The sequence below is a fragment of the Centruroides vittatus genome, unplaced genomic scaffold (assembly GCF_030686945.1).
Source record: "Centruroides vittatus isolate TY-2023 unplaced genomic scaffold, ASM3068694v2 contig_976, whole genome shotgun sequence".
NCBI classification, from domain to species: domain Eukaryota; kingdom Metazoa; phylum Arthropoda; class Arachnida; order Scorpiones; family Buthidae; genus Centruroides; species Centruroides vittatus.
The window spans coordinates 1672041-1699943 of NW_027122649.1; the positions used below are offsets into that span (position 1 = coordinate 1672041).

At 32.0% G+C, this 27903-nt stretch overlaps 1 protein-coding gene across 2 annotated transcripts in view; it reads right to left on the reverse strand.

Annotated features, from left to right (window-relative positions):
* LOC136985742 (cytochrome P450 4c3-like) overlaps positions 1-25596 on the reverse strand; it is an 84810-nt gene extending 59214 nt beyond the window's left edge. Inside the window, exons 1-11 of one of the 2 annotated variants that reach the window (XM_067283087.1) lie at positions 25364-25596; positions 22772-22884; positions 20949-21034; positions 18192-18382; positions 18049-18118; positions 10796-10922; positions 9185-9358; positions 7209-7382; positions 6457-6523; positions 6207-6386; positions 5745-6114 (exon numbers count right to left, since the gene is read on the reverse strand). In XM_067283087.1, coding sequence (XP_067139188.1) covers positions 5954-6114; positions 6207-6386; positions 6457-6523; positions 7209-7382; positions 9185-9358; positions 10796-10922; positions 18049-18118; positions 18192-18382; positions 20949-21034; positions 22772-22884; positions 25364-25544 — 1524 coding nt within the window. In that variant the 5' untranslated portion in view covers positions 25545-25596 and the 3' untranslated portion in view covers positions 5745-5953. Of the gene's footprint in view, positions 1-5744; positions 6115-6206; positions 6387-6456; positions 6524-7208; positions 7383-9184; positions 9359-10795; positions 10923-18048; positions 18119-18191; positions 18383-20948; positions 21035-22771; positions 22885-25363 lie in introns of those variants that run through there. The other variant, XM_067283088.1, reaches the window with a different exon arrangement.
* Positions 25597-27903: the final 2307 nt, after the last annotated feature.

Sequence of the window (27903 nt, forward strand, 5' to 3'; positions counted from 1 at the left end):
GTAGGCAACAAATCAGTAAAAAACTCCAAACAATTCAACGCTGCTGTCTCATTACTGTGTGTCGGGCCTATCGGACGGCCCCGACCAGTGGGCTGCAAGTGATAGCCAACACCGTCCCTCTCGACCTCAAGGCGGCTGGTAGATACTGGTTATTCCAACTCAAGCACTTCCCTTCTCACCTGGTCACCTGCAATACTACTCCGCCTCAGATTAAAACCATAGCTGAAAACATTCTCAAAAATGGTATCGATAAATATAATGATTACAGTCTAGTGCACCCCGCCACCGTGCCCCCAGTGGTGGACATTAACTCTGGGATTCGTGAGAAGACTTGCACCACTATCTACACGGATGGGTCGAAAGGCCCAATGGGTGTAGGGGCTGCCTTTGTGCACCTCAACAACAACAGTAGGGTGATCCATCAGGCGTATTTCAAATTAAGTCCATTCTGTACGATCAATCAAGCCGAGAGCCTGGCAATCTCCAACGCATTGAAATACGTCCAGAGGACAGTTAAACAAGGAGCCAAGGAAAAGATAGCCTTGGTTAGCGACAGTAAGGTGGCGCTCCATCAGATCCAGGCACTAAACACAAATCTAAAACTTATTAAGGACATCACGCTTATGACCAACTTGCTGGAAAAGAAAAACATTAACATCTCTTTCCATTGGACCAAGGGACATTCCGGAGTACTAGGAAACGACAAAGCGGACTTCTTAGCAAAGAAGGCCATCTGTAATATAGCGGAACCTACCTTCTCCTTCGTCCCACTCAGCTGGGTCAAAGCTCAGCTCCACGAATTCACTATCAGTAGGTGGCAAGAAAGGTGGGCCACTGGTTCTACGGGAAGGAGCACTTTTGACTTTTTCCCAACCATCGAAGAGAGGAACAAAGCGAACCACTACACTCCTGACTTCCATACAACGCAGTTCATCACTGGGCATGGCGGCTTTAAACACTACCTTAAACGTTTCTTGAACAAAGGCAACGGAATGTGTGATTGCAAGAAGGGGAAAGAAACACCAGAACATATACTGTTCCACTGCCCAGTGTACTCTACCCACCGTGTCCAGCTGAAAAGTGTCATGTACTCCCAAGGGTTCCATTGGCCCTGTCAGAATAAGGACTTTCTCTTCAACAAGAAAACAACAACTGCCTTCAAGACCTTCATCTACAACACAGGGATCACATCTCCGAACTTTCATCCTAGTACTAACCAGCGCTCCAGTAGGCGTCCCTCCTCTGATCCTGCCACATAGATCTACACGCGGCTTTTTGTAATCCTGTGCCGGTTGTAAGTCCGATATGGCACCCAGGACCTTCCCAAGATGGGAACTTGTCAGCAAAGGTTGTCGCGAATGCTTGCTTTTCGTGTATTGTCGTGGTATTGTTCTGTTATGTCGAGCCCTGGGGCTCTCACCGGGTGTTCGTCTTTGCACCCACGTTCGGCTTCTTAAAGGCTATCTCATTGTGTTCGGTTTATCGGGACCGAGTGTTCTGTCGGGCGCCTCTTCACTATCGGGCTCTGTTCTCCCACTTTGGGGATGTTATGTTCTCATCTGGGGAATGTTCATCACGCGACCTTTCTTGTACCCCTGAACCTGTAGTAAGTCCTACATGGTACTCAGGGTCCCCCAAGACAGTGGTTCGTCAGTTTATGTTCATCTGCCACCTGTGCTTTACTCGGAATTCCATGTAACGGCGTTTGCTTCGTGGTGTTTTTCGTCCACTCCGAGTTGGTGTTTGTGTGCTACCTCTCCTTCGAAGGAGCATTTTGTTCTTGTTTTAGTTAAGTGTACTGTAATTGTCGGGTTTCATCTGTCACCTCCAATTTGGAGCACCCACACTGTTCTCTGTGGGCCTAGGCCCACATTTTGTAAAAGCTTATCTTGGCATTCTTATCTCTGCCCGGTACTTACCGCTCACGGCCCTCTCTTCACACTTTTCTATCGTCCTTGCCCCATCTTCCCCCCCCCTCTTCCTCTTCTCACTTCTCTTCTAAGGCTAAGCCATAGGTACGGCCTTCTAAACTTTTATAGTAGTAGTAGTAGTAGTAGTCTTCACAGAGAAAACCTTTTTATTGTAGGCTACGCCTCTGCTGAATTATGCAAAACAGTTTTAAAAAAGAGACAGGCCGCACCTTAACCGACTTATTCGTTCGGCCGTTGACTTTTAACATTTACAATAGGATTTCTGCATATTTTAAATCGTGATGTTTTAAAGATTTCAAAATAACTTTTTGATGAATTAGATATTTTAAAAATATCCATGGAGTACGCAATGGCATCATATAGATTTCCTTAAAATTTATATTTTCTAAAAGGTGATTGATAAACTACAAACATCTGAAATATTGAAAACAAAACATTAAATAATATATCAAAAGATAATGAAATGTTAATTAAAATCAATATTAATCAGACTATTGAAAGTAATAAATAATTTTATCAATTACGTAGCTCAAAAATTTTAAAAACACATTCCAAAACTCAATGTAGTTTTCTGCATTGAATATTGACTTTTATTTGGATTTTTTCGTTGATCTGAGATGTTTTTAAGTTATAAGAAACTGCATACATTATTAATTTAGATGAGACAAAAACGATAGTCTCGATTCGAAGATTTGAACCAGTAATAAGATAATAAATCATCAGGAAAAAAGTATTCTTTAATCTTGACAAATATAATATAATAAGTTAAATAATCGTTAAGAATTTTGATCAAGTTATATGAGATTTTACTTCAAAAAGACATCATGCAAAACGTATATAAACATACTTTTGCATAAATATCAGGCTGAAAAATAAATTGATACGTTGACGCGTTTATAATAATTTATGAAGTCGCATATTCTTGAATTCTTGCGAAATGCGAGTTCGTGAAAAATTATAAACCGTAAGTTTTTACTCCTTTTCTGATTTAAGATAACGTGATTTTCTATTAATTTTGTATATGGACAAAAAAAAAAAAAAAAAAAAAAAAAACCTTGAAAACATCTATATCTCGACTTGTTTATATAAATCATAAATGAGTTATATAAACAAGAGTGCATACATTTTTAAAGATGAAACTCTGTTTATATAACTCATTTGTGAGTTATATAAACAGTTTCATCTTTAAAAATGTATGCACTCTTCAACATACTTCAAAATTAAACTTTTTATACAACCCAATATCTTACAATAAAATTCCGAAAACAATTGAGAATTACTTACAGGTATGAAAATCAATTCAATCCGTGCGTCCTAGCAAATTAAGCAAATTACCCAATACAGAATTAAGTACTTTAAGTCCTGGAAGTTTGTCTACAGCTTTCCTAAATTTAAGAAATTTAAACAATTTTCGAGTTATAATAATAAGAATAGCTGCAGACAGGAACGAACTCCGCATCAACATTTTTGATAAGATTGATATCAAATAATCTCCAGTGCTAAACTGTTATGAAATATTTTAAATAATTCGCAGCAACACCTTATCCAATAGAATTCAAATAGTAACTATATTTATCAGGGTAAGTCCATTCTCAGCTTTTTAGCCGCTCTTTCAGTTCACATCGTTACGCCTTATGCCATACATAAAAAAAGAAAATTCAAATCGAAAATACTATTAATATTAATTGGCAGTATCATTTAACAGTGGGATGATCGAAGCGGTTAAGGGGTCAACTTACTGCTCTGAGGAACCCGAAATCGAAACAGACGGACGAAAAACCTCCACGTATTTTTCGTGTAAAGTTAGCGGCGTAGCTACCGCGGGGCAGTTGAAGCAAACTGCTACAAGCGCAAGAATTATGAGGGCGCCAAGTTAGAAAGAGCGAAATAAAAATTTGTAAAAAAGTTTTTGATTTTCCAGATTTTCTATAAAATATACAAAAGATTTTAAAATATTTTTAGGTAAATAAAACTAATTATAAGTACAGTAAGACCCCGCTTAACGCTGATTCGAGATAACGCGGTCTACTCGAAGCCTAAAAGAAAAAGCTCAAAATTTACGCCGATTTAAATTATAGCGGCATTTCATTGATTCGTATATAATACGATTATTTACGAACACGATCCAATCATAAAAAGGTGGCAAAAAGATGCATTTTCTTTAAATCTATGTTTGTTTGGTGCAATTTTGGAAAAAATATAACATCATGGATGACATAGGCAATGTCGGGTTCGCTTGGCAAGAATTAACTGATAAATGCACGAAAGAAAGGTGGATGAAGTTATGGCTGAAGGTATCCAAGAATTCTCAACGAGAAGAGCCTATCGCTGCATCGTTAGGTTGACCAAAGTCAACCTAATCGATACAGCAAGACTAAGAGATGTAGACGAGCAGGATATCGAGGAGTTGCCGCAGATTTCTGGTGAGTCTTACCAACGACGATCTTCAAGAACTGGCAGAACAAGGAATTCGTGTAGAACTGGAAAATAGAGATTCTGAAAACGAAGAACTCAAAGAATTTCTCTACAGATTTCCTTAGTAAAAGTTTGGTAACGATAACCGAAATCATTGATGAAATTGTAGCGAACGATCCAGATTTCGAAAGGAGTGCAAAAGCAATACGAGCGTTTCGGATGCGATCTTCTGCTACTGACATTTGCTTAAGAAAAGAAAAAAGCGACAAATGAAACTTCACGACTTTATTGCAAAAAAACAAGAATTTCGGAAGAGTCAGGACCATCACAATAAATGAACTTTACATTTCTGTGTGCATACGTTTAGTAACTTTATATTATTATGCAAATTAATATAAAAGTAACTTACAATTAAAGTAAAATTTGTTAATTTTTGGTCGTTCCCCTATCCTTATTTACTCTATGTTAAAATGACCTCGTTTAACGCATTGTCGTCTAGGAACGCATCCCCCGCGTTAAGCGGGGTCTGTAACACCTAAACATTTTAGTATACACTTGACTTATCATAATTTTGGCTTCAAAAATATACATTATAAATTTAACATTTTAAGGGGCACGCCGATTCTACTTGCTCCAAGGGGCTGAATATGTAGCTACGCCACTGTGTAAAGTACGACCTGACTATATCTAGCCTGGTCTCTCACTACTCGACCACTTCCTATTATAGGAAAAGCTGGCCCATAATGCAAGTGAGAAAGGGTTCTCTTAGTGTTCAAAGGATAAAAAAGTCCTCTTGTTTTTTATAATACAAATCTATACTACAGAAACGCGCATATAACAGTACAATACAACAGTACTTTCTATAACAAAAAATAAAAAGAAAATGTATTAATATTATTTATCGGTCGCTACCAATTGATACTGCTTTGCAGAAGGTGCAAAATATATACAGGGTGGGCCAACGAAAACGAAACGGCAGAGTGTTCGTGTTCGTCCAAGCAAATCGCTCGGACAGGTCGATTTTATTCTCGAGGGGACATCTTTTGCAATAAAGTTTTTGCGATTCTGAATACAACAGACAACAAAAAATTTTAAAAACTCATTTATTTTGTATTAACTAAACAAACATTTATTTCGAAAAAAATGTTTGTTTAGTAAATATTCAGATTCGCAAAAACTTTATTGCATAAGATGTCCCCTCGAGAATAAAATCGACCTGTCCGAGCGATTTGCTTGGACGAACACGAACACTCTGCCGTTTCGTTTTCGTTGGCCCACCCTGTATATATATATAGTATAAAAGAAAAAATTCTTTTGAAAATATAAATATGTCCCAAATATTTTATTGTAGATAATTATATTTGTATTTTTTTAAAATAATTAATTACATTCTTAATAAAAATAAATAAGATAAATCAAAATGGGCCAGTTTATAACTTTTATTAAACTGATATTATTATTAAAATCTTCGAATCAACTGTGTTAAATAAACTAAAAAATTTTTAATTTAAAAATCAGCTAAAATAAAATTAGTTTAAAAATTTAAATTTAAAATATAAAAATATGCATTATTAAAGCGATTTCTTATTTAGAAATAATTTTATGTATTATTTTCTTCTTTTCAATCTCAATTTTAATTGTACTTCAGGTCTAAGAACCAGCAAGAAACTGCAAAGTATATCTTCTGGAGGATCTATTGATTCCACCTTATAATTCATAATAACTCTGCTGACAATTGTCTTCAGTTCCATCATAGCATATTTTTGACCTAAAAATTAAAATGTTTATGATTTAAAATGAAATTTAAAATATAATAACGTAAACACAATCAAATCTTTCATTTATGCTCATAAAACTTACCAATACAGTTGCGAGAACCAGCAGAAAAGGGGATAAATGAATATGGATGTCTTCCGATGCAATTTTCCGGGAGAAATCTGTCCGGATCAAACACTTCTGGATTGGGAAATACTTTCGGATCGCGATGTAATGCATAAACATATATCATAATAGATGTACCTCGAGGAATCGTATGGTTTTCTATAAATTTTAAGTATAATTATTGTTTCTGAAATATTAAATTAATATATTCTTAATTGGGTGAACCTACTGATTTTGAAATCTTCTGTACACGAACGTCCAATTATTGGTACAGATGGAGAAAGTCTTTGTGATTCCTGTCAGAATTAAATGATACATGAATGTATGCCATAATATATAGTTTATTATTGCAGTAATATCCAAATTACCTATTATTATTTAATTCTTATGCGTTTTACCATGTTCCAATAAAATATATAATAGAAATAACGAAAAAAATGCTACGCATTAAAATTCGCAAAAAGTTTTAAAAACCATGTATATCGATCCTGGTGTAAATATGTTGTTTTCAAATAAAGTGAGAATCTGTCCTGACAAATTAAGTCGCAAATTGAATTTGTTACGACTTTAGCATACTAGACCTACATAACAGTATCAATAGAATTTGAGCCTAATGATTTTATAATATACTTCAGTGACGAGCAAATTTTTCTGGTTGCACGCCACAAATGAACTTCGTAAACTTCCGGTAGCCGAACTGATTTTTTTTCTTTCGGAGTTATAGGCTTTTAAGCCTGCTGAGTAGGCCTATCAACATACTTGACAGTGAAGTTGTACACTAGCCACTAAAAATTCCATGCTAACTAGTAATATTTTTATTCTCATCTTTCCACTGATCACGTTTAGTTTGAATGTTTTTTGTCGCGAATCTCAGCTTAATTACGGTTGCAGAAAAATAAAATTACATTGACAAATCCCCGAGAGCTGCGTATTACTCATGACTGATAAAAACTATATTTACTAAATGCGATTAACACAAACCTTTATGACACATTCCAAATATTTCATTTCTCTAATGTCTTCTGCAGTTAATGTTTTATCTTTATCGTCTCCAAATATTCCATGGAGTTCTTCATACACTTTTTCTTGAATATCTTGATGGAGTCCTAGATGATAAAGTGCCCAACATATGCCCATTGAAGTTGTGTCGTGACCCTAGAAAATAAACATAACCCTAATTATAACTAAATATGAAAATAAATTCTTACAATTTTGCTCTGTTTGAGTTTTTTTAGAAAGTTAATATAAATAATAAAAGCTAATCTAACACAACAATGCAATAAAGTTTATAAAACATGCTTATAACTGCTTATAAATGCTTATAACTGTTAATAATTATTAAATGCAAGGTTTAAAATTTTCAATTTAAAGCTTTACATTCTTCTATCTTAATGAAATTTATTTATATAAATAAAATGTTTATAAATAATTTGTTTTAAAATGTATAGATTTGCAATAAAATCAATAATTTTTTTGTGTTTCATAATGTTTATTAGTTGTTTTTAATATTATTTCTTATAGTTAATAATATAAAATTTTTACTACTATGTTTCTATTATCAAAGTTATTAATGTTTCACATAAGTAAAAATGAGTGTGGTACAGTGAAATTAATACTAAAACAGTGAACATATAAAAATACTATAGGCTTACTTACAAAAAATTAGTTTCATCTAAGAGAAGTAAATTCGCTCTTTATAACTTTGAGTATCTGATAACATACTTAATCTAATAATAGTTTATAACATCTATAAAAGTCATAAAATCATGGCCAGATTTCAGGGAGAGAATACTAATTGGATTAGATCAAAAAAGGAATAAGACAAGGGTGTAGCTTGTCCTCAACACTTAACATCTACAGTGAATGATGAGAGAAACGTTCGAAAATTTAGACAAAGGTGTAAAAATTAATGGACATCTTATAAATAACATTAAGTATGCTGACGACATCGCTCTATTATGTAATACCGAAGAAGGGTTACGGAAAATTCTAAATAGATTGAAAAAAGTGGGTAAAGCAAATTACCAAATGAAAATAAACATGAACAAAACGAAAGTTATGATAATCTCAAGAGAAGATAACAAAGTTCTACAGATTATGTTGGATGGAAAGAAAACAAAAAAGGTAAAAATATTTGAGTACCAAGGAATTTGGATAACTGAAGATAACAGATGTGATTATGAAATTAAAAACAGAATAAAAATGATTTAAGCTACTTTCGCACAAATATCTTCAGTATTAAGAAATAGAAATGTATGTAAAAAACTAAAACTAAAAGTACTTAAAACAATGATTTAGAGTGTGGCTACATACGGATGCGAGTCATGGACAATAAATCAAGAGGCGGTTAATAGGATAAATTCCTTTGATATGTGATGTCTTAGAACAGGCCTGGCCAACCCAAATTGTTTCGCGGGCCACTTTGATCACGCGTAATATTACGGTAGGCCACAATTTAGGCAAACATGCTTTTAAAAAAACTAAAACAAATACAAAATGAATAAGATTTTATTGTTAGACTATACCAAGAGTTCGTACTCGCACTTACGCATTATAACAATGACACATGCAAATTTTCATTTATTTAATTGTTTTGGTATACACATAACTGGAAACAAAAGTTTTAATAGATATATAATATCGCTTAGCGGGCCACACAATTTAACGTGACTGGCCGCGGGTTGGTCAGGCCTGTCTTAGAAGAATGGAAAGAATTAGTTGGATAGAGAGAATAACCAATGAGGAGGTTATGAGTATATTTAAAATGGAAAGAAACCACGGTCAACATCCAGAGAAGAAAAGCAGCATATGCTGGGAATATAACGAGAGGATCCTCAAGGAAACTGATGGAAATTGCAGTTCAAAGAATGGTGCAGGGCAGACAGAGGAAGGGAAGACCTAGGATAACGTGACAAGTTAACACATTCTTTACTTTAAAAAAAATGAATAAATCTTACTTCAAATACGAAAGTGTCAACTTCTTCACAAATGTCTTGGTCGGTAAAATCTTTATTTTGAAATTGATGCTTAATCAAAGTATCAAGAAGAGGTTCTTTTTTCCTTTCTCCAATACCGGAATCTGTCAAATTATCGACTGACGTTTTCAATTCTTCCTTTCTTTGTTTTAAGATCTTTAAATAAAAATTATCATAATTTTAATATTAACATAAATTTTTTTCAATAATTAAAATATGTAATTTACTTAGGTGAATTTATTTACACGAGAAAAGAGAACTTTTCTATAACACAGTGTTTTAAAAGTTCGTGTGCCTCTACACTTCAATAACTAAAAATACAATAATGTTATAACTACGCAGTAAATAATATTTAATAATCTAACATCTGAAGTATTTTACGTAATAATTTTGTAAAATATAGAACAAATTTTATTCACAGATCTTATTAGAGACCACAAAATTGGACAGTCTAAGGAAAGTAAATCGCATGCTTTGGCTTCGGGAATTAAAGTTAATAACATCTATTATAAAAATCCTTATTTATTACGATAACGTGCCATAGTGAACAACGAACTTTCTTCTAACAACGGTTATAGACTAATTCTGAATGCTAAAAAAAACAGTTTACTTTCCGGAATCGCTAATGGGATCTGTAAATAAAGTAAAATAAAATTGTTTCACTTTTGTCAAGATCATCACATGAAAAATTCTCAAATATTATTTATTGCATTGGTTTAAAATTTATACATTTTTATCATTGAAGTGTAACATTACAAACGGTCTTTTGGAACATCCTGTATAATAATAAATTTTTTTTTTTTTTTTTCCTTTATTCAAATTAAATGGAACTTACAAATTACCAAAATTGTAAATATTTATTAATAATTCTGTTTGTAAAAATCGTAGACGTAATGAATAGCAAAAAAAATTTATTTTATTTCGATTAGAAAGGATTCCATTTTAAATTAATTAACCTAGAACAGTTCCTGTTAGTTGTTTATGCAAGAATTGTCAAATTTATTTTATTTAAGTAAAACGTTTAAATTCCTATTAAACAAATATTATAACTGCACTTGTATATTATAACTGTTGAGTTATGTCATAATTGTGTTTAAATATTTAGATCAAATTGTTTTAAAGCTGAAGTAAAATTTTCAAATTCCATAATACATATGCACACTGCTATACTACATCTGCCTGTCTGATGTATGTCCGTTAATCTTGAGAACGGATTAAGAGAAATAAAAATCGAGGCCAGACAGGAAACATTTAAGGACCGAGCTGCAATTAACTATATAAGAATTTCCTCACTAGACAGGAAGTCGTGTGATTTCAAATTAAAAATTTTTTCTCCAGCACGGAGTTTGAGTGATGACCACATGACTCGATTGTTATCAGAAGTATGAGGTACAGGGACAAGACATTAAAATTCAGACCAAATATGGAATTCTTAGAGGTCTGAAATCCTGATTAACTATATAGGAACTTCCGGTTTAGACTGGAAGTTACGGTGATTTTTATAGATGAAGGTAGAGGCTTAATAAATGTTTTCAATAATATACTATATAATCATAAATGTATTTTAGAATAAACTACAGAAATATTTTTTACCTTTTTGGTTAAGCCATGAAGCACGGATAAAGTTCTTTTTAATTTATCTCCATCGGATGTGCGATTAAAAATAAAATCATAAGATAGCCACGGTTTCATATATCTTTCTAAATGTATGCTAGAAAACCTGTAATTAAAATAAATTGATTTTATTAAATTGTTTTATTATGAGCATAATTAAATTAAGAAACAAATAGTAGCGAGGTTGAGGCCGAAGTTTTAAACGCGAAAACGTGTTCGTCGGACGTTCAGCGCTTCCTGTAAGCCTAGAAGTTTGACAATGGCGTTTGGAAAGTCAGTGGAATCATGCTCAACATTCCAAACGTCATTGTCAAATCTCTAGGCTTACAGGAAAGCGGCGCTGAACGTCCGACGTCCACGTTTTCGCGTTTAAAACTTCGGCCTCAAGCTCGCTAGTGCTTCAGATTTCCAGTAATTCTATGTTTCTTTTTTTCACTTTTATGATAGTTCACGCAAAGATGTGTCTTGTGAGATTTTTTTTCTCGTAACAGCCTAGCGTTACATTTAGAATTCAGAAGTTGTCTTCCTACCAATTACGTTAGCATTTGACTAGTGTTTCCTCTTCGAATATTATGTTTAGCATCGTTTTCCTCTTCGCGTTTTGGGTTTCGACACGATTTTGACTACGATTTCGGTTCTGATCTTCATTAGCAGCCAGCTTCGATTTTTAATCATTTATGGATGAGCTATAGCTTTAACTTTTGTTATATATTCACTGTTTATAATATTCTAGAGTTTATCCAACTAGATTATCATCGAAGCAATTGCTTACTTGATGCACAATAGTAATTTGTTTAAAAGGAATTAAATTCAATGTCATACATAAGTTCAACAGTAATTAAAAGTTATGAATGACCTTTGCTTTATACAAGCCACATTATTTTTTATCATTCTCTACTACTAAGCATTTCTTAAAGCTGTTTAATGATATTTGCAAACGAAATAGTTTAATATAATTTATTAAGTCACAAGGCCTCCAAAAGTACTGTATATAGATTATAAATTTTTTCAGGACTTCAGACTTAATTATGCACACCGAGTTGGTTCGGGTTTCACAATATGGTAACCATATTGAGAAATACTTGTTTGTTTGTTAAGTTACGGCAACGCAACACTTGTGCGATCTGCCTAGAGAGGATGCCTTCCGGAAGGTCTTTTTCAGGGTAACTGGCCCCTATTCAGGCGTCACAGACGTGGAGAAAACCCGGAAAACTGCACGTGGCCAGCCCGTCCTGGCGTGGCGCGAACCCACGACCGACCTCCCAGTGTTCAGGAAACGGACCGCTCGGCTATTGATGGGCCCTATATACATAGTTAGTTGTATATATATATATATATATAAGTTGCCATTATATTAAGTTGCCATTATATATATATATATATATATAATGGCAACTTAAAATATGCCATCCTTAGCACCAGTGAATTTTTTCTATGCTAGTTATGACGAAGAAAACAATGATATTCCAGAGTGCTACAAAACGATGAAAACGATTTCATTTGGACAAATACCTCAGTTCTATATGTAACAACAGTGTTTAGAAATCGTCATTCTCTTCACACAGCTACCGGAAAAGTTTACAGTTGGTTAAGTAAACGTAACTGAAAGAGTGAGTATAATAGCAGCACATCCTATAAAAACTTCTATATAAATAAAGTATTCTATAAATATAAAGTATTCTAGTAAGTAAATTATTTATATTGATTGGGATTGCTGACGAGGTGATTTTGTTATTAAATTAAATTAAATTAATATGCCTCAATGTCCTTAACCTATTATTATTTCGTCCACTAGTACATATCTATTAACAGGACTTATTAAACTGGCTTTAAGGATACTGCAACTCAGTTTCACAGATTATAAAATTATTGTTTTATTTAATTTACCTGCACACATACATTTTAATATTGCGTTTCGGACTTGTTCGTCCCTCATCAGCAGGTATTTATATGACACATGCTACATAAAAATTTAAAAAATTTTTTTTTACAAAATTTTTAAAAATTTCACCGACAGTAATATAAAAATTCTTACAATTTCGAGGCTAATTCTTTCCATTCCGATTTCCATCCAGTAATTAAATTTAAACATTATTAACAGTAACTTTTTAGACAAATTCCTATATCAAAATACAGTATAAATTATTAAATTAACCATTAAATTTACCACGTCGTTTTACATTTAAATTCTATTACTACACTTACATTCCCAATTGTTCACCTTGACTTACAGTACGTCTCAACCTGTTTCGATCAATTTGTGGAATAAATGGATTTAAAAACTAAATAATGATAAACAATCAAAGTTAATAGATAAGGAAAAAAGTTTTGTCAAAATAAGGTATATCCCAAAGTTTTTTGAAAGGATTAAAAAAGTATTGGATAGTAAAATTAATTTAATTCCGGAAAAAGTAAATACAACTAAAAGACACCTATGTTATAGAAATGAAGAAAAACATGATATAACAGAAGAAAAAGTAGTAGTATATTCCTTTAACTGTAATTGTAACCCGGAAAAAACATATATTGGTGAAACAAAAAGAAAATTAAAAATAAGATTAAATGAACATCTTCGAGCGATCAGGGGAAATTATGCAAATTCAGTAGTAGCCGAACACTGTAACTCAACCGGATGTGAAATAGTATTAAATAAGGAAAAGGGAAAAAATAATTATAAACGACAATTATATGAACATATTAATATAATCAAACAAAAAAAATAATAGAATAAATAATAATACCGGAAGAGAAATACACCAATCATGGAGAAGATTCATAGAGGGAAGGGAGAGTGTGACGTATAAAGAGAATGATCGGAACACGTTGAGACGTAGTGTAAGTCAAGGTGAACAATTGGGAATGTAAGTGTAGTAATAGAATTTAAATGTAAAACGACGTGGTAAATTTAATGGTTAATTTAATAATTTATACTGTATTTTGATATAGGAATTTGTCTAAAAAGTTACTGTTAATAATGTTTAAATTTAATTACTGGATGGAAATCGGAATGGAAAGAATTAGCCTCGAAATTGTAAGAATTTTTATATTACTGTCGGTGAAATTTTTAAAAATTTTGTAAAAAAAAATTTTTTAAATTTTTATGTAGCATGTGTCATATAAATACCTGCTGATGAAGGACGAACAAGTCCGAAACGCAATATTAAAATGTATGTGTGCAGGTAAATTAAATAAAACAATAATTTTATAATCTGTGAAACTAAGTTGCAGTATCCTTAAAGCCAGTTTAATAAGTCCTGTTAATAGATACGTACTAGTGGACGAAATAAGATTATTGTTATTATATTATTGCTGTCCATACCTTTTCCTTTGATTTACAGTAATCTGTATAACAATATTGATAAAGATTAGAGTCTTTAATGATATTTTTCGCTTAAACTTTATTGCAATTCTTATTTTTGGTACTTAGTAGCAACAGCTACAGCTGATGACTGAACAATGAGATAAATAAAGAAACTATTAAAGAAAGGACTTTCCGTAATCGGAATTTATAAAGAAGAAAATAATGTTTTGTTATTGCAATTGCATTTTGTAATTTAGAATGAACCCAAAATCAAAATAATAAGGAAAAATTCAATATCATTATTGACAAGACTGTCTTGTTTATAAAATCGTACTGCCGGCTTGTGTTACCAGCTTAGAGGTATGAAGCAGTACATGTCAGGAGTTGCAATTTGGCATAGAGTATTAGGTGTCCAAATCATTTGCGCATAAAAAAATCTAGACTTGTAGGTAGTCAGGGGACCGAGAACCGAATAAAAATAAAATACATAATGGCGACGCTCTTCTACAAACAGGCAAAACAGGCACATCACTCCATGGAAGTCAGGTGGTGAGAGTACCACCCACAGTCATTCTAGGAAGTGAACCCTGACCTTAGGACTTGTACACTTGTAGATGACAGGGGCGGAAGACCAGGTGGACTCAGTGCTATTCGCTTGTGCCAGTAAATATAGGTGGCGTATGAGTCGACCAAAATGGCTGCCACAAAGGGTATAACGTGCTTGACAACGTACGAGGGTTACTTGTGTGTTGTCTTTTTAATAACTTTTCTCTCTGTAGTCAAAACGTTTTATTCGCATTTGTATCCGACATTAATCTAGTTGATTTCGTAGTTGTTTTTGTCACGATGATTACACTTTGTGACATTTTAGAATATGTGGCTGATCGAAGAAGATTTCTTACAGAAGGAGAGGAAATACTAAAACTGATAACTTCACATCTATCCAGCTCTTTCTCAGCAAACAATTCACTTCAGTTTCACCACAGCTAATTTTGCTGAGCTTAAAATTCTTTTATACAAATGTTTTCACTCTATCTAATATAGGCCATCGTCAGGTTTAATATTATAAATGTTCCAAAATGGAACGTACCGTTTTCGAATATTTTACATATTTAAAATTCAAAAAAGTAATTTAACTTTAATATACACACTTCTTTCAATTTATTTTAAATAAATAAAATATAGAAACAAAGTTAAATAGAAAGAAATGATTTAAGGGTTTTTTTAAATGCCAATCTTTTTTTCTATTATATACTTCCACACTGCTGGAAGCACATTAGCATCCATAGCATTTAGGCAACGGTTTTTCATTTTATAAATTTCCAACTTTTCCATCTCCAACGCAATGAATGGAGAGTGCACCGTTTAAATGACTTTAGCCTCTTCCCATTTTACAATCGCTCCTTCAGTCTATGCCACAATTGCTAATAGTGTTGTGTCCTTTGTCAAAATTGTATGTATGTTCTCGCAGACGTACCGCCAGGTTTCTTCTAGTCACACCCACATAATCTTTTTCGATTCCTAACTGTTGATTTTCAAATGGAATTTTATATATCCCAGCTTTACCTTCCCTTTTTACGCTGTCTTTATCGTTCCGTAGCAAGCTACAGATATTAGGTGCTCTTTTATAGATCATTCTCGATTTTTATAAAAAAAAAAGAGCATTTGATACAATGTTGACAAACAACACAACACAATATTATCAATTATAGACTGAAGGAACGGTTGTAAAATGGGAAGAGGCTAAAGTCATTTAAACGGTGAACTCTCCATCCATTGCGTTGGAGATGGAAAAGGTAGAAATTTATAGAAGTAAAATGAAAAACCGTTGCCTAAATGCTATAGATGCTAATGCGCTTCCAACAACGTGGAAATATATAATAGAAAAAAGAATGGCATTTAAAAACCCTTAAATCATTTCTTTCTACTTAGCTTTGTTTTCTATGTTTTATTTGTTTGTTTATTTATTTAATATACACACTTCTTTCAATTTATTTTAAAGTTAAATTACTTTTTTGAATTTTAAATATGTAAAATATTCGAAAACGGTACGTTTGGAACATTTATAATATTAAACCTGACGATGGCCTATATTAGATAGGGTGAACACTTTCTATTCTAACAAACTACTTTATACCCATAGCAGCCGCCATTGTGTAGTTCGCGCTAATACCGCTAGGTGTCAGATCTATCGTTGGCACAAGCGAATTACCTGGCTTAAAAATAAAGGCGAAAGTGAAAATACAGAAAATAGGATAGGGGCGGAAAAAGGGAGGTAGAGGGCGTCTTCATTGTGATCAATTGTTGAAGAAAAGTTTACACTACATAAATGCACTCACTGTCGTGATGATCGAGAGTCAAATTCCAACACTCCAGTGAAGCAAGGAAGTCCATGAGACTTTTAAAAAGTTTTTGATCCGTCACGAAGTTGTCCATTTCGCATGGCCAGTTGAGTTCTTAGAAGTGGTTCTCGTTCATGTGTGAAGTTATCACAGTCAAATATATAATGATGAACGTCTTGTATTGAGGTGTTGTTACAGCCGCATAAGGGAGTGTCTCTGTGACCAAACCGGTGAAGATAGGCCTCAAGGTTGCCATGTTCGATAAAAATTTGTGTATTTATATATGTGATGGAAAGATGCTTCAGTTTAAGTCTTGCCTGACCTTAGGACTGAACCTTCGGACTCTTACCTTAGGATAAGAACACGTAGTATTTTCTTTTTTAAATAAAATTTGTAATCTAATTTTGTAAATTTGGGAGTGCTTCAAATGTGACGTTAAAACAAATGTGCTGTTTTATGTCGTTACAGGTGGTTTTTTACCATTATCTAATATAGTAAAATCGTGGAACCGATAAAAATTTGACGTGTAGGGCAGAAGGCGCCACCGCGTGATCTTCGCCCTCTGACCTCACTTTGCTCCCAACGAGTAGAGAGCCTTTCACTTCACGTTAGTTAACCTTTCGAGTCGACAGCCGTGCCAATCTTGGATTTGTATTATATCTCGACACTATTGTAAATATCGCGTAGCCGATCCAAATAAATTATTTGCCTGGATCATTTCTCAGATAATTTTTACCGGCAGAACAAAAGACGCAGAACACGTGATCAAGGTCAACTTGGACATCACGGACAAGGTAGGACGTGCCACGTACTGTACTGTACAGATCTTAGCCACGCCGCTAAAGACGTTATATTAGGATTGTCTTACATCCGATGACGTTATAATCGGGTTAAACCGTATACTGTTTGTGCAAAATAAAGTAATTTCGGACACTACAATAGCCACGATTATTTTTTTTTCAAAAACGGGAAATTTTCGTTAGGCATCGACAAAAATTCAACCCGGGCCGACACGCAACGGAAAGAAATTTCGTCACGGATAGGTTAATTTCACCGAAAATGCATCATGGGCGACATCGTGGACGTGACCGCCGGCACTGACTGGCGAAGTTTGAACGATCGCATTCAAAACCAGCGATACCAAAGATGATTGGAGAAAGAGAACGAGACCCGCTTGAGCGTCAAAGTGATTCCGCTTAGTAGTGAGTCTCCGAGACATAGTCTTGTTCCAAATACGGCTTTGCCGTTTTACTTGTTTTCTTACTGAATCGCAATTAGAATTTTTTTCAAGACTTAGGTTTTTTTTACTTTCTATTAATCTTTAACACCATGTTATAATTTTTTCATATTACAAAATGATTGCACTTCCTTTTTCCTTAAACATCTCATTTTATCTAATAATTGGGCTATGCCGCTATTGCTCTCAGCCCCTCCACTAATATGTTCTATCACTACGTATATTACGACTCACGATCCAATCCAATTACAAATGTTACGAAAAAATCATTATATGAAGTTTAAAACAATGTTTAATAAAGTTAGTTCCATTGAACTTAATAATTTAATTGCATTTTCAAAATAATACATACTCTTTCAGAGCTTGAATATAATCCATGCAGTTTTTGTTCTGTGATTTTATTTCAACTCCCATCGCCGTCTCTGTAATAACAAGAATTTTAAATTCAATTATATTAAATTCAATAATTTTAATAATTATTTTTATTCTTCTTACCACAGATTACATCCAAAGTGCAAAGAGTAACTAATGGTATGATATCTACCCAATCCTCACTTTCATACTCTTCAAGGTTTTTAACGAATATCTTTGCATTTTTGTCGAATGTCGGAAGAAATTGATCGAGAATTCGATAATGAAATGTCGGAGTAATCATTTTTCTTCTGATTTTCCACTTATTACCAGTACTATGTTGTTAAAAATTTGTATTATAAATGTAATATAGGCCTACTGTATAGGGGAAGGTGGTGCAAGATGGGGCCATGGGGTAAGACGGGGACGTCTGTTTATTCGTGGTTAACGCGCTTTTACCTAGCTGTTATTTTGGGAACTAAATGTCAACCTCAAAAGGGATCACGGGACGAGAGAACGCCCGAATCGTTCTCTTTGTTTGGAAGTAAGACAGTTTTTCATGTTTCAGCAATACTTCATCTAATCTTACGCCCGCTGCAAAGTTTCTTACAAGTAAAATTAGATGGTAGGGGCAAGACGGGGAAACCCGTCTTGCCCCTACCATCTTGCCCAACGCTGGCCACGAATTCTGCTGCTGGCTAGAGGCACTGCAATATAGTGCAGTGAACTAGTTTTAAATTCGTTGTCATTGATAATTCTATATCACCTTTTCGAATATATGAAATAATAATTTTAAAACTGATCTTTTTATAGAAAATGAAATATTCCACTTTTAAATCATATATAACTGTAATAAATTTATACAGTATATACTGTATTACTTTATTATTTATGTTTTTACGTTTTATGTTATTTATGAAAACATTTTTTTAATTTAAATACTATCTTAACAAGAAATAAAATGTGAGATGACAATCAAAATAAAAAGTTTTTTCCACGAAAAAAAAATATCGTCTGCTTACAAATTAGCGAAACTGAGCATGCCCGAAGTGACAGTATCGTCTGGTAAAGTAAATACGAGTAAGTTGAAACTTTATATTTATTTATTCGGAAAATAATAATAAATGTAGCCGTTGTGATAAATGGGCGCACTGTTCTTGTGCCAATATTGAAGAAAAAGACAGTTTAACCGTTTTAATTTGTTGTTCTTGTATACGTTACAGTGAAAACGCGTTTTAACTAGTTGAAACTAGTTTTTACTGGATGCCATTGTTATAACCCGTTTTGTCTAGTTAAAACTAGAATTTACTGCTGTACATGTTTTGATTTTAGAAAAAATTAGTTTTAACTTTTAAAATTAGTTTTAACTAATTTTAAAAGTTAAAACTAACTTTTAAACTAACTTTTAAAATTAGTTTTTAAAAGTTAGTTTAAAAACTAATTTTAAAACTTTAACTTTTAACTTTAACTAACTTTTAAAAAAGTTAGTTAAAGTTAAAACTAACTTTAACTAACTTTTAAAATTAGTTTTAACTAATTTTAGCTACATAAATATGTTTGGGGGAAATAAATAAAGTGATGATCGGGATTAAAACATTTGTATTATTTAATACGATATTTATTGAAAATATTGATCACACATCTGTGTTATTAATATTAATTAACCCTTTGTCCCTGAAGGCACCGATCGATCGGTACCCTGGCTTTTTAAGCAAAACTTCGAGGGTACCGATTCATCGTTACTTTGGTAAATATCGATTTTTGTAAAATTTATTAACAACAGATATAATCTCGTTCGATACGAAGTGAATAAAGTATAATAATTCATTATATTAGTTGATAGCAGTATAAAATTTTGATTTCAAACAAATGTTTGATATAATGTGCGATAATTTTACAACGAATAAACATACATGCATAAGTGTTATATCGAATTGTTCAAAACAATATTCTACGTCTTTCTGGCTCAGTGCCAGCAAACAACTACTGTATGTAACTAGACAATGTTAATTTTCACAAAATGTTACAAATTATCAAGTTTATGTCAGTTCTGATATATATTATATTTTTTCTTATAAATTTTTCTAATAAAATGCATTGAAAAATGTTGTATTTAAAACTGAAGACATTAATAAATGTAAGTGATTTTTTTTTCATATAGATATAATGATAATTTGATTTTTGGTGAACTTTTAAAATAATATCGCCTGACTGACCTATATTGCCTTAGGAGGAATCGCAAAATAAACGTAAACAAGATGTCGGGGAAAAGGGTTAAAGCGATACGAAATTCATCATACACTATAGGAACGTGTTAGCTGAATGACCTTGGTCGAAACAGTTTTTACTAAGCCATTTTGTTAAAACCCGTTTTGTCTAGTTAAAACTAGTTTTAACTCAAATTCATTTTTGACTAGCAGTAAATTCTAGTTTTAATAATGATATTCATTAAAAACTAGTTTCAACTAGTTAAAACGCGTTTTCACTAAAAACGGGTTTTTACTGTAACATATATAAAAATAATATCCCCATCTTATGTAAATGCACCATCTTGCCCCACCCACGGGGCAAGATGGTGCATTTACATAAGAAAATTTAATATTTTAAAATTGTTTTTAAAAATGTTTTTCAAAAATTAAATTTTGTATTATATATTACCAAATGTTGTAGTTGCTGAGAATAAAAAAAATTATTGTTCTCGTTAAAGTGGTTGCCATCTTATGACTTTTCAAACCTTAGCGTCCTCATCCTGCCCCAAATTCTCCTATATATAAACTACTTTAAATTAGCTTAATTCTTAATTAATTAACAAATATCAAATTACGTCTTATTGTGAATATTTTTATTAACTAATTATTATTTATATGTTTATTAAGTAGAATATTTAAAGAATAAATTTACCTCGTTAGTAAACCCGTTCCAAGCCAACAATGAAGAAGTTTATATGCATCTGCTTTAGTTATTAACGAGTGACTGTTTAAAATGGGCTAAAATATCATTATTCAATAAATTATCTGTCATATAAATAATTGTTAACAAAATTATCAAAATTAATAAATTATTTATTCAAAATTTGTTTGTATTACAGTGGAACCTGTTTAACTCAAACCAGATTAATTCGAAGTCGCGTTTACTCCAAGTCATTTTTTCCCCAATTGTTCAGCATTAGGTTTTACATGTTAAATTAGTTTCGTTAACTTGAACTTGTCGAACTGTTTGACTGGAATGTGATTTTGATACAGTATTTTCATAAACTCTCTGGAATTTTAATTTAAATAAAATAATTAATGTTCCTTTATCAAATAAACTAATCGGAAACTTTCTATAATGAGCTGGAACCGCGTATGACTAAAGAAAAACATCGTTTTAAAGTATCGAGACCGCTATCGGTGTCATCAAGACTTCCCTATTCCAGACAGAATGTAGGCTATGAGCTACATACTGTAACTGCCATTCGAATCTTCTTTTTTTCCGAACTTTTTTGTTCATTTGAATGTGATGGATTACTCAGACAAGACGACGTAAAAAATAAATGAAGTTTTGAGTAATTAATTTGATAAAATTATTATAGTCCGATTCTATGTAAAAATTTAAACCTTGCGGCAGAGTTTTAAAAATATAACAATCGTAAAGAGTGGTATGTTTGTATTAAAAAAGATGTAAAAATCAGGTCGATTCTAGGCGCGAAATATCGCAATTAAAAAAATCGTTTCTAAACACTTCGCACTGAACGGATTAAGCATTCCAGAAAGCATTTCTCAGTTGCTTATTTAACCATTTGTTTAAGCGCTTTTATGTTTCTTGAGAACACCGAGTGGTTTACACTGGTACGACGATTCTACGTAACAAGGCTCGCGAAAATATCGTGTGGGTAGTTTATTATGGTCACCGATAAACCGATGCACAAAATCTTGATTTTTAATCGAACCTCCAAAACACGAAACTTAACTCGAAGTTCAAATTGTTTTTCCCCGACCGATACGAGTTAATCAGGTTCGACTGTATTTATTGTAACTAATTCAATTTTATGCAGTTATTTTTAATAATAAAATGAGGAAAAGAAAGACTGTATTATAATTTTTTTTTTTTGCGATATTAGATTTCTTCCGGATCTATAAACAACTTTTATCTATAGAAAAATTAACAACGTGTATGAAAAAGTTTAGTTTCTATTGCATCGTACGACGGATGAAATGTTTTCCACATTTCCTCTACGTTCTTTTGAATTTTCGCCATTCATCTTTACAAAAAATGACCAGATCAGGTTTGTCTTTTGTGTGATTCTTCATCTAATACACTCAAACCTGTTTTTGTGCGGTCTATTTTTGTGCGAATTTTTATTTGTGCGATTTGTTTTGTGTGAGTTTTTGTGTGCGGTATATGAATTTCAATCAAATTGGTATACTGCACAAAAATAATTGCACAAAACACATTGCACATATAAAAACTCGCAGAAAAAAGCCCGCACAAAAACAATGAGAACCAATTCATCCCAAATGTTTTCGATGAGAGAAACATTTAGGATCTAAAACAGAAAATTTCATTTTTTGAATATAACTTAAAACTCAATCAATATGACATGGGTGTAATGTTTGTACATTATATTAACATAGAATTAATACATTAAAATCTATTTACACATAATTATATTTAAATTTACATTAGCTTATATAATCACATATTTATAATTCTAATCACAGAAATAATAATATCAGATGACTAACTTCAATACTTTCTGCCGAAAATAGAACCACGTAAGGATCAACAGCTACCCAAACACGATATAATCCATGTTCTCGATAAAGTGTAGCCAAAGATGATAACGTTAGAGGAAATTCTAAAAAATATATTTTATATTCATATATTTTTAATATATTTAATGTATGTAAAAATAAAAATATATTTAATTTATTATACTGAAAAAATTTCATATGTTAACGTTAAATATTGAAACTTTTCCTCGTGTCATTGATGGAAACTAGGGTTTCTCATTCCCCGGTTTTTTGCTTGTCTCGGGATTCCGGGATAAAAGTGAACTGTTTCCCGGGATCCCGAGAAATCCAGGGATAGAATTAATTATTTTTAAGATGTACAAAATATCTTGAAATCAAATGATATAATAATTTTTCATTTTTTAAAGTAATTTAATACGTTTTGCAACCTCCAAAATCACATTAATAATGCTGTGTAAGATATATATTAAAAATTACCTTACGTAGAAATTTTCACAAATAGAAAAAATTTATTAAAGTTAGCTGGAAACTGCATACGACAACAACAACAAAAATGCTTTAAATTGAATTGAAAATTTAAAAAAAAATAAACTTAGATCAAATTTATAAATTAAAAGGTAATTTTCGTTATTTAAATAAAACATAATACAAAATATTATTGTAAATTTTTTTTTTTACAATCTGAAACCGTGCTTCGTACTTTGTTGCTTCGAACACAATTGAGTGTTACAAATTAAGACACTTGGCGGTTTTTCATCTTTTATTCAGTTGATACGTGCATAATTACACACGTTTCGGGCCCATTATACCCCTCATCAGCCAACTAAAATAGTAAAGGAGTATACATAGCATATATATTTTTTTTTTTTAAAAACATTTTCTCTGTGTACTCCTTTACTATTTTAGTTGGCTGATGAGGGGTATAATGGGCCCGAAACGTGTGTAATTATGCACGTATCAACTGAATAAAAGATGAAAAAACGCCAAGTGTCTTAATTTGTATGTTATCACTTATTCTAAAAAATATATTTTTTATATATTTAACGTATGTAAAAATGAAAATATATTTAATTTATTATATTGTAAAAATTACATAGTATGTTAACAATTGTTGGATCGGTTATTTTTTACGTGTGAAAACCTAACGACCAGGGTTCGATCAGGTGTGAACGCGAGATTCGTGGATGTCTTATTCGGGTCAGTTAGACGAGCAGGACGTGACCAGAATCCAGTCCGGACCGTTATAATCAACCAATTTGTAATTCTTTGTGAGAGAGAGATTAAACGGGAATTTTGCGATTAGAGATCTTTACACTCTAAGATCCTAACAACAATATTGAAAGTTTTCCTAAAGTCATCGATTGAAACTTATGAATAGCTAAATGGTTAAAATGTAGTGACGTCATTATTGAGTTCGTTTAGAACACTGTTTCTCAATCTTTTCAGAATTATTGCCTTCTTTATAAGTGCCCGAACATAATATCGTCTCCTTTTCTTTAAAATTTATCAAATATTTTGTTTTTCTATTTGTTATGTTTTACGATTTATAAAAAAAACCGTACATAATTATATATTTATTCAAAATATAGAAAACTCGCAAAAATAACATACAACTCTAAAAGATAACACATAATAAACGCCAACACACATACACACATATCCACGGAATTTTTTGTCAATTTTTTATTTTATTTATTTATTTATTTTTATTTCTTTGGGTTCATGAAGTCTCAAACTGTGATTTGCCAAACAGTTGGAGAATCAAATTTGACACAATTTTAGTGCTTTTCCTTGCTATATATGCATAACAGCAGGCTATACCAGCTCTTGAAGTCTCTGATTAAATTAATAAAATTAAATTTAAAAAATAAAAGCAATAATTAATTTTATTAAATGAAACAATAGGAATAGTCAAAAATTTATCTACAGGAGAAATACAACAGTCGACAAATGATTCAGAAAACAATGTGAAGTTAGATAAACTAGAATAAATAAATTATGATGAAGAGATATCGTCTAAGAAGTTACTAAAACAAATTACGCAATTGATTCAGGCAAGTAATTCCACTATTTTAAATCAATTTAATGCTCTAAAATTCAAAATTATGGAAATTGAAGATAAATTAAAAGAATTTAAGAACATTAGTTAAAAACAGAATAGATAAATTCAAGCGAATAGATGCAATTAGAACAATCGCAATTCTGTATTAATGCGGAGATAAATACGTTGAATATAAAAAATTAATAATAATTGAATTCATTATAAAAGAAGCAAATAGTAAAAATGATATCCTTGAATTTATTATATAACAATTAAATATATCTCATTATACGTCATATATATATCTCATTAACAATTAAATATAACTCATTTTGCAAGAGAAGATATTGGAGTTGTTCATATGTTTAATGTTTTAAAATTATTTCGGATAATAATTATTATAAGAAAATAATAAAATTTTATTATTATTTTAAAAAAAATATTTGTTATCAATTTAATTTGATAAAACTTATTATTTATAACTAAATAAATTGATATTAAAACATTTAAAACGTATAAATATTGTGAAATGGCCTACTTACGGATATGGAAAGGAATGTTTTTTCCTTTTGTCGAAAAAAGATTATAATTTCCTAGAAGGAAATTATCCAACTTAGGCCCAGGAAATGAAGATAATTGTCTCCGAAGTTTAATTATTTCAAAAACATATCTCCATAAAATTATTAGCGCAAAAAGAAGTAATAATATGCTCCAAATCAACATCTTGAATGAAGTAACGTGATGATATGAAGTGCTGCTGTTATCGTGACCAATAAAAAAACTGACCTAACTGAATAAATAAACCAATAAAAACCTTCTTTTACATAATATAGTAATATCAGATATGAACACTTGCAAAATGTTAATTTTTTCCTTCTAGTAATAACATACTTTTACCTAATTCGTTATTAAATTTTTAAAAACAAAAATCAGATCTTAGAAAATCAAACCTATTCAAAATTTTACGACTATTTTCTATTTCAGCGACCTAAAAGATCTATCCCAGGCAGCTAGGCCTATACTAAACATAATATCGAAACAAGACTTCCTTTACTTGTAATAACACATTTTTGAGCTGACAAAAATGTAGAAGTATGTCATTGGAAACTTGCCAATATGTTACGTAGTCACAAACAATATAAATTGCCTCAAGAGAAATTGGAGTAAATTATTATCGATTTTACTAGAGTTGGAATTACGAAACAATTTTTAATAATTTGGAATAAAATTAATTTATAAACATTTTATAAAATTAGTATAAAAGTCATAATATTTATAACTATTATGATAAATAAAATAAGTTATAAATCACATCAATTGAATACGCAACAGGAAACAATTCATTATCATATTTTAAAAATATGAATTTGAATGGAAAAATAATTCACTTTCTTTATAAAACAATGTTAAAATAAGGTTGGTGCAGTTAATTGCGCCTCTGCTACTAATTATGCCCCTAAGTTGACCTATATCTCGAGATATGAAATTTAAATGAAAGTTTTGGTAGATGACATTAAGGCATAGCTACTAAGTTATTAAGCATTGAAACGAATCACCTTCAGTGTTTTGTTTAGTTTTGTAGCCATGTCATTTTTTTCCGTCGAAACTTCATCTACTATAATTTGCAGGTTTACTTAATCAAGTAGTCCCGATATTTAAATAAAACTAAGAAGATATAAAATAACGAACTAAAACGTTTACAGGTATTTTCAAACTCAAAAGAAGTTTTACAACTTTCACCGTATTTAAATCTTGAGCGTTTAGTTTTATTTTTAGTTTTTTACCGGGAAGGCCCGGAAGGCATTTCCCTCACAGATTGTCCGTAAAACCAATAAATCTAGCCAAAATTTCACATTTTTATGTTTTTTGTAAGCGCGTCACAAGGCGCTTTTTAGACGCATCAGGTAGTAGTAGTAGTAGAAGTAGTAGTAGTAGTAGCAGTAAGACTACTACTACTTTGGTACAACCTGTGTTATGGATAAGAAGGAGAATGGGGAGTGGGGAAGAATGGGTGGGTGTGAGAAAGGAAAGGGGATGAAAAAGAGTTGGTATCCATGGGCGTCCCGCGATGATGTTTGATCAGTAGAAAATACAATAATAATATCAAGAATGTTACATAGGAATACAAGTTGGGAGTGCTATGTTACAGATCGCAAATAGCACTAACATATGTACAGGTAATAACAATATTAATCTGCATACTGTGTTAATATTGGTACAAGAAATTACATGTTGAGTGCTGTCTGACAAATCGCAGATAGCACAAACATAAGAATAGATGACAAACGTATGTACTGTACTGTACATTATGCAGATTAACAATAGTACATTAATTACATGGGGAGTGCTATGTGACAAATAGCACAAACGTATTTACAAGTAACAAACGTATATACAGTATGCAGATTAACTGTGCGTAAACTAGATACAGGGTGGGTGCTACGTGCCAGATTACAGGTAGCCCGAACAAATTATCAGGTTACAAACGGGTACAATTGTATTTACAATTGACATTCCTAGGGTTACACTAAAAGCACATACAGCCTTTTTTATTAACTTGTGGTGTTAACATCAGTTCAGTAGATTTGCATGGCTACGAAGGTTCTGCCACTGACTAAGTGTTTCTCATTCTCTCTGTAAGCACTTTGATGCTCTGAAGATAATTATTCAGATGATTGTACATATCTCTCATATATTAGGGCTTGTAGAAGACAAGGCCAGTTATAGTTGTTACGAAGTGCAGCCTCAATGAGTCTATTTTTGTTGCTGTCGAAGAGTAAACAGTCAAACAATAGGTGAAGATAGTCTTGTTTGGTGTTCGTGTTGCACTGCAGGGGCCGTATTCTGGTCACTTATCTCTCGTCTCTACATTCACCGACGAATGACGTCAAAGCGAGAGACGAAATTCGTCTCTCATACAAAGTGACGATTCTGGTCGTTCGTAACGATCTTGTCTGTGTCGTTGACGTCACGATTCTATTCGGTTGATTATACATGTTCGGGTTATCTGCGCGCGCAACACGGTATGGAATTTTAGCCAATGAAATTGTAAAATTTTCTAAAATGCAGAGTACGTAATCAT